The 16503-nt window shown below is 43.6% G+C and overlaps 1 protein-coding gene across 1 annotated transcript in view; it reads right to left on the reverse strand.

The window, feature by feature from the left end:
- Positions 1-16503, reverse strand: part of LOC122559266 (NCK-interacting protein with SH3 domain-like) — a 116604-nt gene that overhangs the window by 83496 nt on the left and 16605 nt on the right. Inside the window, exon 2 of the mRNA XM_043708647.1 lies at positions 14046-14232. Within this exon, the coding sequence (XP_043564582.1) occupies positions 14046-14232 (187 nt within the window). The remainder of the gene's footprint in view (positions 1-14045; positions 14233-16503) is intronic.

Below are 16503 nucleotides of genomic sequence, written 5' to 3' on the forward strand. Positions count from 1 at the left end.
ATCAAAACAATTGTGTATCCAATTTACCAGCTCGCCTGGGAATCCATGCGATCTAACCTTCCAGAGCAGCCCGCCATGTGGAATCTTACCAAAGGCCTTACTGAAATCCCTACAGACTACATCTACCACTCTGCCCTCGTCAACCTTCCTGGTCATTCATCAAAGAACTCTAACAAATTTGAGAGGCATGGTCTCCCACTCACAAAGCCATGCTAATCAAACCCTGATTTTCAAAGCGGATGTATATCTTATCTCTCAGAATCTTCTCCGAGTAGTTTACACACCACAGACTAGATTAGATTAGATTAGACTTTACAGTGTGGAAACAGGCCCTTCGGCCCAACAAGTCCACACCAACCCGCTGAAGCGTAACCCACCCATACCCCTACATTTACCCCTTACCTAACACTACGGGCAATTTAGCATGGCCAATTCACCTGACCTGCACATCTTTGGACTGTGGGAGGAAACCGGAGCACCCGGAGGAAACCCACGCAGACACGGGGAGAACGTGTAAACTCCACACAGTCAGTCGCCTGAGGCGGGAATTGAACCTGGGTCTCTGGCGCTGCGAGGCAGCAGTGCTAACCACTGTGCCACCGTGCCGCCCACTGCCACCATGCAGACGTTAAGCATTTAATTCCCAGACTTTTCTTTGCAGCACTTCTTGAATAACGGCACAACATTCGCTACCCTCCAGTCTTCTGGGACCTCACCCGTGGCTAACGATGATACAAAAATATCAGCCAGGGCCCCTGCAATTTCTTCTCCAGCCTCTTGCAGTTTTCTTGGATATATCTGGTCAGGACCAGGAAATTTATCCACCTTCATACAGTCTAATACATCCTTCACCTCCCCTGCTGTGATATGGGCTGTCCCCAAGATATCACCACTAACTTCCCCAAGTTCCCAAGTCTTCATGTCTCTCTCCATGTTAAACACAGAGGACAAATATTAGACAGAGTCATAGAAATGTACAGCATGGAAACAGACCCTTTAGTCCACCTTGTCCATGCCAACCAGATATCCCAACCCAATCTAGTCCCATCTGCCTCATATCCCTCCAAACCCTTCCTATTCATATACCCATCCAAATTGCCTTTTAAATGTTGCAATTGTATCAGCCTCCACCACTTCCTCTGGCAGCTCATTCCATACACGTGGCATAGTGGTTAGCACTACTGCCTCACAGCGCCAGAGACCCGGGTTCATTTCCCGTCTCAGGCGACTGACTGCGTGGAGTTTGCACGTTCTCCCCGTGTCTGCGTGGGTTTCCTCCGGGTGCTCCGGTTTCCTCCCACAGTCCAAAGATGTGGAGGTCAGGTGAATTAGCTGTGCTAAATTGCTCGTAGTATTAGGTAAGGGGCAAATGTAAGGGTATGGGTGGGTTGCGCTTCGGCGGGTCGGTGTGGACTTGTTGGGCTGAAGGGCCTGTTTCCACACTGTAATGTAATCTAATAATCTAATCTACACGTACCGCACTCTGCATGAAAAAGTTGCCCTTGGATCTCTTTTATATCTTTCCCCTCTCACCCCAAACCTATGCCTTCTAGTTCTGGACTCCCCCGCCCCAGGGAAGAGACTTTGCCTATTTGTCCTATCCATGCTCCCCATAATTTTATAGACCTCTATGATGTCACCCTCAGCCTCTGACGCTCCAGGGAAAACAGCCCCAGCCTATTACAGTTCAAATTCTCCAACCCTGGCAACATCCTTGTAAATCTTTTCTGAACCCTTTCAAGTTTCACAAAATCCTTCCGATAGGAAGGAGACCAGAATTGTATGCAATACTCCAAAAGTGGCCTAACCAATGTCCTGTACAGCTGCAACATGACCTCCCAACTCCTGTACTCAATACTCTGACCAATAAAGGAAAGCATACCAAACACCTTCTTCACTATCCTATCTACCTGTGACTCCACTTTCAAGGAGCTATGAACCTGCACTCCAAGGTCTCTTTGTTCAGCAACATTCCCTAGGACCTTACCATTAAGTGTATAAGTCCTGCCCTAATTTGTTTTCCCAAAATGCAGCACCTCACATTTATCTGAATTAAACTCCATCTGCCACTCCTCAGCCCATTGGCCCATCTGATCCAGATCCTGTTGTAATCTGAGTTAACCTTCTTCACTGTCCACTATACCTCCAATTTTGGTGTCATCTGCAAACTACGAACTGTACCTCTTTTGCTCACTTCCAAATCATTTATATAAATGACGAAAAGTAGTGGACCCAGCACCGATCCTTGTGGCACGCCACTGGTCACAAGCCTCCAGTCTGAAAAACAACCCTCCACCACCAACCTCTGTCTTCTTGTATCCAAATGGCCATTAGAATCTAGGTGGAGTTGGTCAATGGAGATCTGTTTGTCTCCAGATCATATCTAGCAGTAAGTATCAGCTGGCCAGTGCTTGAGATTGGAATTTCATATGGCAAGAATTTATCATTGTGACCATGTTCCTGGTTCTTTTCAAGTGCATTACAAGGATGGTTACTCGGAGACAAGGGCTATGCACTAACACCATGGCTGATGATTCCATTATATAATCCTCTTACCTCGCCCATCTTCTGCAGTTCTATACAAATATGTCCACTTTGGTCCTTCAGGGGTCCTATTCTCTCTCTGGTTACTATTTTTCCTTTAATATACTTCAAGAACCTCTTTGGATGCCCCCTAATCTTCTCAGCCAAGGCTATCTCATGCCATCTTTTCGCCCTCCTGATTGCCTTCTTCAGTAAACTCCTGTATACCTCCAGGGATTCCCTTGATGCCAGCTGCCTGTACCTGAGCTACTACGCCTCCTTTTTTCTGGTCAAAGCCTCAATATCGGCACGGTGGCACAGTGGTTAGCACTGTTGCCTCACAGCGCCTGAGACCCGGGTTCAATTCCCGCCTCAGGCGACTGACTGTGTGGAGTTTGCACGTTCTCCCCGTGTCTGCGTGGGTTTCCTCCGGGTGCTCCGGTTTCCTCCCACAGTCCAAAAGATGTGCAGGGGTCAGGTGAATTGGCCATGCTAAATTGCCCGTAGTGTTAGGTAAGGGGTAAATGTAGGGGTATGGGTGGGCTTCGCTTCAACGGGTCGGTGTGGACTTGTTGGGCCGAAGGGCCTGTTTCCACACTGTAATGTAATCTAATCTAATCTCTTGTCATCGAGGGTTCTCTATTCCTGCCAACCTTGTCTGTCACCCTCACAGGAACATATAGACCTTGAACTCTAACTGTCTCACTTTTAAAGGCCTCCCACTTGCTAGAGGTCCCTTTGCCTGCAAACAAACTACTCCAACCAGCCCCTGTAACCTCCTGTCTAATTCCATCAAAATCCGCCTTGCCCCAAATTAGAACTTGAATCTGTGGACCAGTTTTTTTCCCTCTCTATAACTATTTTAACATTAATAGATCTTTGGTCACCGGTCCCGAAGTGCTCCCCTACTGTCATCTCAGTCACCTGTACTGCCCTATTTCCCAAGAATAGGTCTAGAGTTTGTTCAGGAGAATTCTCTAGATCAGTACATTTCTGTCCAATGAGAAAGGAGACCCAGCTAGGTCTAGGAATAAGGTGGGTCAAGTGGATCAAGTGCCAGAATTCCAGAACTCTGTCCCTACACATGCACACAGACAGACACACAGACATAGACAGACAGAGTGTTTTGTTGTTGCTATTGGGACCACTGCATGCATGCACACGCTTGTAACATGCCCCAATTCACAAACGCCCAGAAGAACTGCAAAAAGCTTTGCTAATGACAGAATTTAGATTCTATGAGGAAAACAGCCAAGATGGAGGATGAAGACCACTCTCGTCATGAAAAGAATTGAAAAGGAAAAATGCCTGCATGCTCGAAGTACTTATTCATCGGATGATAATAAGATCTGGTAAGAGAGGTGGTCAATTAGAATCGCAAAATTATTACAGTGCCAAAGGAGGCCACACAGCCCATTGTTAGAGAACTGGCTCTATTATCCAGTTCGACATCCAGTATCAATCTCCTGCCTTTTCTCCATCTCCCTCCACTTTGGTACTGTCCCAAAGAAAACATCGAGTGCTCTCTTGAAAGCCTCAACCAATCCTAACTACACCACATTTGCAAACAGTGCATTCCACACACGAATCACTCGCGGTGTGAAAATGGTTTTTCTCACATTACCCTTGCTTTGGTTGCACATTAGTTTGAATCTATTCCCTCTTTTTTTTAAAATGAGCAGAAACAGTTTCTCCTCGTCTACTCTTTCCAGCCCATTCCATGATTTGAAAACCTCTGCCAAATCTCCTCTCAGTCTTCTCCTCTGAGGAGAACAGTCCCAACTTCCGCAGTCTATCCTCATAGCTGAAGATTCTCATTCCTGGAACCATTCTTGGAAATTCCTGCTGTATTTGTCAATACCCTTTCAGAGTTTCACATTGTCCTCCTTGGTTTGCAACTCTTTCAAGTTTAGCGTCTTCTGCAAACTTTGAAACTATCCTCTGCACATTAAGATTGAGATCAGGAGAAGCAATACCAACAACAAAAAACAAAGAACTGCTGGTGTTCGGAAACAAATAAAACAAGGACGGCTGAAGAAACGAGCATCAGCGATGGGCCAAAAGCACAGTTAATGCTTCGAGTTCAGTGACCCTTCTTCAGAACTGATAGCGGCTAAAAATAAATAGGTGGTGTTTGTGCTGGTGACGGTGGTGCAGGGTGGGCTGGGGAGATTATGGGCACAGTGAGTGGGTCGGTGGAGCAAGCACAGACAAGGAGATAGAGATCACAGAAAGTAAGGGTAGGCAGCCAAAGGCATTGTCAGTATGAAGTCAGGGAAGAAGAGAAGCCAGTTAGGTGGTAATGGGAAGTATGAATGTGTGGGCTGTCCTGAAAGCAACCCATTTCATGACAGGTCCTGCTCATTGCTCAGTTGCTATTTTTCCTGCCAACCTCTTATTCCAATCAATCCTGCTGAGCTCTGCTCTTGCCCTGTTGAAGTCAGCTCTCGACCAATTGATTTTTCTTACTCTGGACTGTTGCATTTCATTCTCTGAAAACCACCTTTAACCTTATGATACAATGATCACAGTCTCTTAAATATTCTCCCACTGACAGTTAAACCACTCAACCAACCTCATTTCCAAGGACCATGTCCAGCAATGCTTGTTGGACTGTGCACTCACTGATATCGGAAACTTTCCCAAACACAATATAGGAATACTGGCCCTCACACTACCAGTATCCCAGTTTATATTTGGGTAACTGAAGACCCTATTATAATGTCAGCATTTCTCTAATGTCCCGCTGATTTGTACCTTTATATCCTTTCCATGAGTTAGTGTTCTGTAGACTTATACTGAGTGATGTCATCACACCCCTTTTTGCTCCATTGCTCGAGCCAAACTGATTTGGTTCTTTAGCCCTCTGAAACATCTTCCTTCTCCAGCACAAACGCTGTCCTGAGCCAACATTCCTACTCCTGTTCCCTTCCTTCCTTCCTTTCGCTATTTTTCCTGAACAATTTATACCCAGGAATATTTAACACACGGTCTTGCCCTTCCTTGATCCAGGTCTCTGTCAGCACCACGACATCGTAAATCCATACTGAAACCTTTATTTTAATTTACTCTACCTCATGTATTTACATACATGCATGTTAGCTGTGCACTGAACTTCCCTTCTTCCTCTCCTAGCCGATTTCAGTGATTAAATTATTATTCTGCATGCTAGAGCCCGCTGCATCTTTAAGCATTTTGCAAGCCTTTGTATTATCACAGAATCCCTACAGTGTGGAAACAGGCCATTCAGTCCAACAGGTCCACACTGACCCACCCCGTACTCTATCCTTGTAAACCTGCATTTCCCATGACTAATCCACCTAACCTGTACATCTCTGAACACTATCGGCAACTTAGCATGGCCAATTCACCCAACTTGCATATCTTTGGACTGTGGGAGGAAACTGGAGCACCTGGAGGAAACCCGTGCAGGCATAGAGAGAATGTGCAAACTCCACACAGATGGTCGGCCAAGGATTGAATCGTACTCTGGTGCTGAGAGGCAACAGTGCTAACCACTGAGCCACCGTGCCGCCCTAATCCTCCTCTACCATCCTTTCTCTGTTCCCACACATGGAGTAAGTTTACAGCCCTCTCAATGTCACTAGCCAGATGCCTGCAACGTGTTCAGGTGCACCCAGTCCGGCTTGGACAGCTATTATTTTTCCCAGAGCCAGTCCCAGTCCCTCATCAGTTGAAAAAGCTCTCGACTGCTGAATCCTTCCATCAACATGTGCATTTGCCTTATCGAGTTATTTCTGTACTTACTTGCACATGGTACTGGGAGTAATCTAGATGATACTATAGGCTGCTACCATGCCCCCACCCCCACCCCCCGAGGCTGCTGTGATATCCCTGAATCTGGCACCAGGGTGGAAAAAGCTGCAGAGAGTCACACTGATGGCCACAGAATCTCCCTCTGATACATTAACGAATGAATCGCCTATCACTATTGCTCCTTTCTTTCTCCTTCCCTCCTCCACAGTCATGGCGCCAGAAGTCTGACTCTGCCTGCATTGAATCAGCATATATCCCCCCCCTCAACTTCCAAAATCAGAAAGGATTTGAAAACAGGAACCCAGGGGATTCCTGTACAACCGGCCTGTTTCTCCTGACTGTTCGGTGCTGACCCATTCCCTTCTTTCCTTCTGTCCTGTCACCTCTCTCAACATGTTATCTGCATATCTCTCAGCCTTGTGGACACACCACAGCGTCTCCAGCTGCCATTACAGATCTGCAAACCGGAGCTCAGGTTTCTGTAGCAGGGAGCCCTTCCTGCACTCCTGGACATCAGTAGGGTCCGTGACTTCCTATATATGACAGGTGACATGTTCCACTTGGCTGTCCTTGCCTTCCATGTAATTGGTGAGAAATTAATAGGTGGTGATATGCGATAAATTGCCAGTACTTAAAGTTAGGCGAAAGTGGGGACTACAGATGTTGGAGATTGAAGTCACGTGTGTGGTGCTGGAAAAGCACAGCAGGTCAGGCAGCATCCGAGGAGCAGGAAAATCGACGTTTCAGGCAAAAGCCCTTCATCATTTCTCGATGAAGGGCTTTTGCCCGAAACGTCGATTTTCCTGCTCCTTGGATGCTGCCTGACCTGCTGTGCTTTTCCAGGACCACACTCTGTACTTAAAGTCAGTAAGATCCATATGGGATGTATCCAACCTACTGAGGTGAATTGGAGTGGATGTTGCCACAATCTTCTAATGCTCCTTAGATGCAAGAGGAATGGAGAACTGCAAATGTTACCTCCTTGTTTTTAAAAAGGGTTTAAGGATAATCCCAGCAATTACAAGCCAATACATTTAGCTTTGAAACTTCTAGAAATGAAATTCAGGAAAAATAAAAAGAACATTTGGCCGGTATGGATTTGTTAAGTGTAAATCATGTCTAACTACCCAAACTTGAGTTTTTTTATCCTGAGGTAACAGAGAAAGTAGATGAGGATAATGTTATTAAAGAGGTGCAAGTTAATTTTCAAAATACACCTGATGAAAGACTTGTGGACAAACAGACCTCATGGAATAAAAGGAACAGCAGTAACATGGATACAAAATTGGGTGTGTGCCAAGATATCTTCTGAGTAAGTGAACAGTTGTTTTATTGTCATGGGGTGAAAGTTTCTCATGCGGTTCTCAAAGGGTCAGCATTCGGCTCACTGCTTTTCCCAGAGATATATTAGCTACCCAGTCTGTAATGTACAGGCCATTATTTCGGCATTTGCACGAAATTACTGCAAAGTATGAGGAGAATAGTGTAAAATTTCAAAAGAACATTGACAAGTTGATGGAATGGGCAGATGGATCTTAGGGGCGGAGGTGGGTACTACAGATGCTGGATATTAGAGTCAAGATTAGAGTGGTGCTGGAAAAGCACAGCAGGTCAGGCAGCAGCCGAGGAGCAAGAAAATTGCGTTTCGGGCAAAAGCCCTTCATCAGGAATGGGTCACAGGGTCATGGGTCATTGAGCCATAGAGCACAAACAGACCCATTGATCCAACCAGTCCATGTCAAACATAATCCCAAACTAAACCAGTCCCACCTGTCTGCTCTTGGCCCTCTAAACCTTTCCTATTCATGTATCTATCCAGATGTCTTTTAAATATTGTAATTGTACCTGCACCCACCACTTCCTGAGGAAGTCCGTTCCACACATAAACCACCCTGCATTAAAAAAACTTGCCTCTTGGCTTTTTTAAAAATCTCTCTCCTCTTACCATAAAAATGGACCCCCCCCCCCCCCCCCAAGTCTTCAAATCCCCTCTCTTAGGGAAAAGACAAGTACCATTAACTCTATATATATCCCTCATTATTTTATAAACTTCTATCAGGTTGCTTCTCAACCTCCTACACTCCAGTGGAAAAGGTCCAAGCTTAACTAGCCTTTCGTTATAACTCAAACCTTCCATACTTGGCAACATCCCGGCAAACCTCATCTGGACTCTGTCCAGCTTGATAACATCCTTCCTGTTACTGGGCAAGCAGAACTGGACGCAGTATTCCAGAAGAGGCCCCACCAATGTCCTGTACAACCTCAATATGACTGCCCAACACTTATACTTGAAAGGACTGAGCAATGAAGGCAAGTGTGTCAAACGCCTTTATAACCACCCTATCTATATGTGACGCAAACGTCAAAGAATTACGTACCTGTTCCCCTAGGTCCTTCTGTTCTACAACACTACCCAAGACCCTACCATTAATTGTATAAGCCCTACCCTTGTTTGTTGTACCAAAATGTGATCCCTCACATTTATCCAAATTGAATACTATTTGCCATTTTTCAATGACCCATTTGATATAGATCCCTTTATAATCTTGGAAAACCTTCTTCACTATATGCGATATCAATGTTGGTGCCGTCCGCAAACTTACTAACCATGCCTTCTATATTCTCATCCAAATCATTTAATATAAATGACAAACGAAAGAGGACCCAGAACCGATCCCTGTGGAACACTGCTGGTAACAGTCCTTCAGTCTGAAAAGTAACCCTCCACCATTACTCTCTGTCTCCTGCCATTAAGCCAATTACCATATATACTCATGTAAAAGTTAAATTTTTTAGACTATTTTTAAAATTTCAATTTATCGGGTTGCCTAATACATGGATACTAGTTTTGAGGGGCTGAAATTCATGTTGCAGTTTGAAATACCGCGTTATTAGCAGAAGTCAGTTTGAACACACAACTAACCCCAGGTAAAGAAGAAAGGCACAATGAATTATGGCAAAGGTAATTACCGGATAAAAGAAAAACAAGAATGAATTACTGGTACAAAAATTTAACATGTCAAAGATTAATTGCAATCCTGCAAAATCACACTGTTCAACATCATCGTGGCCTGGTATAATGGCATACTTAAAATTAAACATTCATTAAATTCTGAATGTGGATTTATCCACCTTTATATTCCCTAAGATGTTCCAAACTTCCTCTTCTGTAATGTGAATTGTTTCTAAAACAAACTGACGTGAATTATTCATTTAGTATCGCTCCCATTTTCTGGGGTGCAACATAAAGATGACCTCCTTGATCTTTAAAAGGCCCTAACCTCTCTCTCTCTAGCTACCCTTTTGCTCTTTGCCTTCCTGATTTCTTTCTTAAGAACAGCCCTACACTTTTTATATTGATGAAGAGATTCAATTAAACCAAGTTATCTATATCTAAAATATGATTCTCTTTTATTTTTGACTAGAACCTCAATATCTTTATCCATCCATTGCTCCTTAATCTTACTAGTCTTTTCCTTCACGCTAACAGGAACATAAATGTCTCTAAATTCTCATCATCACACAGATGAAGTTCGATATGGAGGAGTATGAGGACATATTTTGGTAAAAGAACACAGCTAAGATAAAACAAGGGGTACAATTCTAAGAGGGGTGCAGAAGCAGAGCAAGTTCAATATACGTGTACATAATTACTGAAGGTGGCAGGACAGGTTGAGAGACTGCTCAACAAAGGATATGTGGATATTAAAGATTCCTCCCAGACTAGTTATCCTCGCTTTCACCCTCTTCCGTCGGGCAGAAGATATAACTTTTAACACACATATGAATAGATTGAAGAACAGTTTCTTCCTTGTTGTTATCAGACTTTTGAATGGACCTCTCGAATGTTAATTTTGATCCCTCTTTCTCTAGCTGTAACACTGCATTCTGCACTCTGTTCTGCGACCCTGATGCATTTTGTATAGTTCGATCTGTCTACGTCGCACGCAAAACATTTTTCACTGTATCTCGGTACACAGAATGGCTCGAAGATAGGAAACAGAGCGTGGTAGTGGAGGGTTGCTGCTCAGACTGGAGGCTTGTGACCAGCAGGGTACCACGTGGATCAATGCTGGGTCTGCTGCATTTTGTTATTTATATAAATGATTTGGATGTGAACATCCAAGCTCTGGTTACTAAGTTTATAGATGACACCAAAGGTGATAGCATACTGGACAGTGAAGGTGGTCACCTCAGAGTACAAAAGTGGGCTGGTGGGCTGAGGAGGGTCAGATGGAGCTTAATTTAGAAAAATGTGAGATGCTGCATTTTGGAAACACAAATCAGGGCAGGACATACACACTTAATGGTAAGGTCCTGGGGAGTGTTGCTGAACAAAGAGACCTTGGGGTGCATGTTCATAGTTCCTTGAAAGTGGAGTCACAGGTAGATAGGATAGTGAAGGAGGCGTTTGGTATGCTTTCCTTTACTGGTAAGTGCATTAAGTACAAGAGTTGGGAGGTCATGTTGCAGCTGTACAGGACATTGGTTTAGGCCACTTTTGGAATACTGTGTGCAATTCTGATCTCCCTGCTATGGAAAGATACTGTGAAACTTGAAAGGGTTCAGAAAAGATTGACAAGGATGTTGTCAGGGTTGGAGGATTCAAGCTATCGGGAAATGTTGAACAGACTGGGGTTATTTCCCCTGGAGCGTCGGATGCTGAGGGGTGACCTTATAGAAGTTTATAAAATCATGAGGGGCACAGATAGAGTGCATAGCCAAGGTCTTTTCCCTAGGGTGGGGGAGTCCAGAACTAGAGGGCATAGTTTTAAGGTGAGAGGGGAAGGATTTAAAAGGGGCAACGTTTTCACACAGAGGGTGGTGCATATATGGAATGAGCTGCCACAGAAAGTGGAGGCTGGTACAATTACACCATTTAAAAGACATCTGGATAGGTACATGAATAGGAAGGGTTTAGAGGGATATTGGCCAAATGCTTGTAAATGGGACTAGATTAATTTGGGATATCTGATCATCATGGATGATTTGGACCAAATAGTTCAGTAAATCATTCAAAATACATATAAATAAGTTCAGAGGGTACAAAGACAAGGAAGTCATATTAAACCTGCAAAAATCACTTGTTAGATCTCAAATTAAGTATTACATCCAATTTGGGAACCATACCTTAATGACAGATGCAAAGGCATCAGAGAGGGTACAAAAAGAAAGGCAAAAATGAAGCCAGGTGTAGGGGTGTACCATACATGCTTACACCAAAATGGTCCATGGCCTGCTCACACAAAATGGCCGACAAACAAGATGGGGGCAGCCTATCCCAGCACTAAAACACTAAATGGCTGAGAAGAGGTAAACAGGACAAACAGCAGACAGTTTTGATAACAGCATGCCTACAAAACAGGCAAGTGACTAATCCCAGTTTATTAATGAAAGAATAATTGTCTCAGTAAATGAATACAAACCACGTGCGAGATACAGCCTATTAACTCCTTAAGCAGCTACGAACAACAGCTAGAGTTACTTTGAAGAAATTATATTTAATAATATTTCAGAATATTTAAAAAAAGGTTCTAGTTCAAGATTCTTCAAAGAATGATTGGGGTAGTTTTCAACATAAAGATAGATACATATAACCAAAGCATGTTACAAGTATTAAGGGAAAAAACAGTCAAGCTAGATGTGAAGTTAACGAGCTTTAGGAAACTACTTTTCATACGGCCTGAACAAAACAGATTGTTCACAGCCCAAGAAGCAGAAAGTGTGAAGAGTAGGGGCAGCTGGATAACTTTAAACACTTTATAACTAATTTTGTAGCAGAAATCAATATTACAAATCTTTAAGCAAATAGTTCAAACTTTTGTTGTACTTTCACACATAAAATTAAGACAGTGGGAAATATAAAAGAGTAAAACTGAATTTGATAAAGGTAGCACATCGAATACAATTAAAAGCAGAATTCAAGTTTCCCTTAGAGATAAGTATGTGTGGTTGCCACATTACCAAAAGGATGTGGACGCTTTGGAGAGGGTGCAGAGAAGGTTTACGAGGGTGTTGCCTGGTATGGAAGATGCTAGCTATGAAGAGTGGTTGAGAAGGTTAGGTTTATTTTCACTAGAAAAAAGGGGATTGAGGGGGGACCTGATTGAGGTCTACAAAATCATGAAGGGTATAGACAAGGTAGATAGAGACAAGCTTTTTTCCAGGGTGAAGGATTCAATAACGAGACGTCACGCTTTCAAGGCGAGAGGTGAAAAGTTTAAGGGGGATACACGCGGCAAGTACTTCACACAGAGGGTGGTGGGCATTTGGAACACGTTGCCAGCAGAGGTGGTAGAGGCAGGCACGGTAGATTCATTTAAGATGTGTCTGGACAGATGCATGAGTAGGTGGGGAGCAGAGGGAGACAGATACTTACAAATTGAACGACAGGTTTAGTCAGTAGATTTGGATCGGCTCAGGCTTGAAGGGACTGCTCCTGGGCTGTAAATTTTCTTTGTTCTTTGAGACAGACCCGAAGGAATCTAGCCAGTAACTTTGGAATGTGAATGAATTGGATGCAGAGGAAGATCCCAAAGCCGAGAGATTATAGTGTCTGTTTAACACAGGAAGATCATGGGAACATGCAGCTGTCTATAGAAATACTCATCATTGATTAGGTGTCTCATTGGATTGGGTATTCAGAGTAAGAAATATTGTAAGTGATCATTGTAACTCAAAATGCGAAAGAATACTGTTTTTTTACTAAAAAAAAAATCAGTGTTGTTCATCACTCTTCCAATCTGAGCTAAAGATTAAGCAAATAATTGAGTTTGCATGTCAAGGCCAGATTCGGGGAAGATCCTTTAGCCCTCCCCCCTGCTTTAACCGGTTTCTACTTGAATAAACATGTTCCATTGCCTGAATCCTGCCTGCCTCCTGAGTCTTTGTCCCCGGTCGGAGGGTATGGTCCTACATCAGGGATGAGAAAGTATCGGGGACGTGAAGATGTTCCCTTGTAGAAGAGGAGATTAAGGGTAGATTTGATACACATGTTCAAACTCATGTGGGGACTGGACAGAGGAGATGAGGAAAAACCAGTCCAATTGACAGGAGGGCGAGAGAACACAGATTAAGGGCATCGGCAGAAGGAACAACAGTGAAATGTGGCAAAGTGTTTCTCAACAGTGAGTGACTGAGAATCAAGAATTCACTGCCCAAGAGCATGAGGAGGTTGTTACAAATGACACATCCAAAAGAGATGTGTCACTGGAAGAGAAAACAAAGGTGTGCGTCACAGGGAAAAGACCATTGTGGAACCCAGAGTGATTTACTCTTGCTGAAAACTGGCATGGACACATGGGGCTGAATGGCCTTCTTGCATGCCATAAACATTCTCCAACACCACCATCTTTACATTTTAATATTTTGTCACAAATTAAAAATGGGTCATCTGAAGTTTTGAGATTTGATGGGCCCATGTGTAGTGCTGTTAAAAGTGTGCTATATGCCATTGAGGCCTTGGCTCTGGGGCTTTGAGTGCAGCCTACACACCTCCATCCTGATCTTTAGTTACTGACCTTCACCTTCATCTCAATGGAAAGAGTTCAAATTTCTTTGACAGAGCAACTGCACAACCTGAACATCCATTGCATACCTACTTCATTTCGAACAAAACCACCGTCCTTTTGTTAGCTTTATATAGCAAAATGAACTTTAAAACACAAGCAAGATTGGATTTGCCTCAAAAAGCAAACAGAAAACTAAGGAAATAAATCAAAAAGCATTCTCCATAACTCTGGTACCTGGTAAACGTCGCTGTCTGGAGAGGCTGTGTCTGACAGCATTGGTATTGGATCAGGTGTGATCTTGCTCATTTGCTCTGGAGCATCAGATGGATTCTCAATGGAGCCAGACGAGTGGCCTCCTTTCTGTTGGCTTGGATTCTGGCCTTTGCGAGCAACTGTTTCCTTTCGATGGTGAATCAGCTTCCTTGATGTGGACAAAACAGACATTCAACTTCAGAACAGATCTCCCATGTTGACCTCTCAGCAACGATTTGAAACCTACTGCTTGTCAGCATTGACCACCTCAGCAGTGAGGACAGAGTCAAAACAGAAAATCTCCATGAGGTCACCTCTTAACCATTGGCATTCCACAGGGAAGGGTACGAAGGTTTCCAACCTCGCTCCAGAACTGAAATGCCGATCACGGATAATGCTCCAGGGAACCACCATTGCATCCTTTTGAAGGCCTTTAGGTCTTTCTAGCAGAGGATCTAGCGTGATCTCTGTGCTCTGTTTCTATTTATCATCCCCAATTAACCTACGCGATTTTACACAACTTTGCAAACTTGCCATGCCACCTTTAAAGATTTGTTTGATTGGATATTAGGTCATCTATGTTCATTATCATGCAATGTAACAGTTTGTTGTTCTTCCGCATTAATCCTCCCAAATTGCACCTCATCACACTTCTCATCAGTCACCCCTACAAGCCACTACCCCAGTCCTTTTATCACAGACCTGTATCGTCCAAACATTATTGCTGTGCCAAGTTTCACATCATCCACAGAATTTTTCACACTGCTCCTGACACCTTAATGGGATGAGCATGTCATTGGCCAGGTCAGCATGTTTCCAATTTCTAATCACTCGAGACAGGGTTGCAAGGATAGCTTGTCTTCACTATCTGTTGAAGACAGAAATAATATCCCAGTACAAATCAAGATGTTTATCTGGAATCTGCCTCACTGACTCCATGGGAATTGCCTGGAGGTTGGAGCTTCCAATGGGCAATCCTCCTGCTCATTCCAAAAAAGTATCCAGCTTGGAGTTAAATTTGGAGACTTTGGACATTACCTAGATAGTTCCTCATGAAAAATTTGACAGTAAAACTCTAGACTAACTCTTGGTAACTGTACAACTGACAAGATCCCCAATACAGTTCCCTCAAACTACCCAACTTACTTCCCTCATCCCCCAACCAAATCTTTCTGACAACCAACCCCCACCAACTGACATCTATTCCCCTTGACACTCTGCCCTGGTTAGACCCCCAACTCGCCCCACTGGGGGAGTAAAGATTTGGGCCATACGTTCTGAGAGAATTTGGAATTCTTCATGTCAGGGAGGCTGGAATGAGAGAATACTGTTTAGAAAAAACTAAAGTCTCCTGTCTATGACAGATTGAGGGGCTTGTTAGCTCCTTCTGTTGAGGACGGATCACTGAAGATCTGTAATGTGGAATTGGGTACATTTTTGATTTTCTCAAGTCATAGGGTGTAAGGGATAGGCAGGAGAGTGGAGTTGGAACCACAGTAAGGTCAGGCAGCATCTTACTGAATGGCTCAGTGGGCTAAGAAAATGTTAAATTTTATATACACTTGTATAAACAGCTGGAGTCCAAGTGCTGTAGGAACACTCCCAGTGCTGTCAGAGAATTCCCGGAATTTGACCCAGTGACAGTAAAGGACCATCAATATATTTTCAAGTTGAGATGATGAGTGACTTGGAGGGAAACTTGTGGTGGTTGGTGTTCCCATGTCTCTGCTACCCTCGCCTTTCTGGATGAAAGTGGTTATGGGTTTGGAAGGTGCTGTCTAAGGACCTTGAGCCTCTGGTAACTGTCCCTATATGATTTTGATCAACTTCCTCTGTTACTAATTAATCAAAATTAAATATCACACAACACCAGGTTATAGTCCAACGGGTTTATTTGGAAGCACTAGCTTTTGGAGCACTGCTCCTTCATCAGGTAGCTATGGAAGAGGATCATAAGATAGAGAATTTATAGCAAAAGATGAGTGTCATGCAACTGAAATGATATATTGAACAAACCTAGATTGCTGTCAGGTGCTTGCATTTTTGCAGAAACTTGATGCCTATGTCGGTATGGGCGATCTTCTTGGAGATCCCCTCCACTCTGAGCCGGTACTGAGCTAATTAATCAAAATAGTTTGGGATGATTCGCCTTTTGAATAAATCCAGGTTGGCTCTCCTTGATCAGTAAAAGATCATTCTTTTCCTCATAACGGTTTCCAATACCATCCCCATCACTGAGGATAGGCTGACTGCCCTGTCATGACCTTGTTTAATCTCTCTCCTAGTTTTGGAATGATGGTACATTGACAAGCCTCAGGTTCTGCAGCATTGCTCCCATAACTAAATGAAAATTGAATGATTGTGGCCAATAACTTCTATTTTTTCAGCAAACTTGGGATAAATTCCATCTGGATCAGGTGACTTAGCAACGTTCAGTAAT

Source organism: Chiloscyllium plagiosum, chromosome 18, assembly GCF_004010195.1.
Source record: "Chiloscyllium plagiosum isolate BGI_BamShark_2017 chromosome 18, ASM401019v2, whole genome shotgun sequence".
NCBI classification, from domain to species: Eukaryota; Metazoa; Chordata; class Chondrichthyes; order Orectolobiformes; family Hemiscylliidae; genus Chiloscyllium; species Chiloscyllium plagiosum.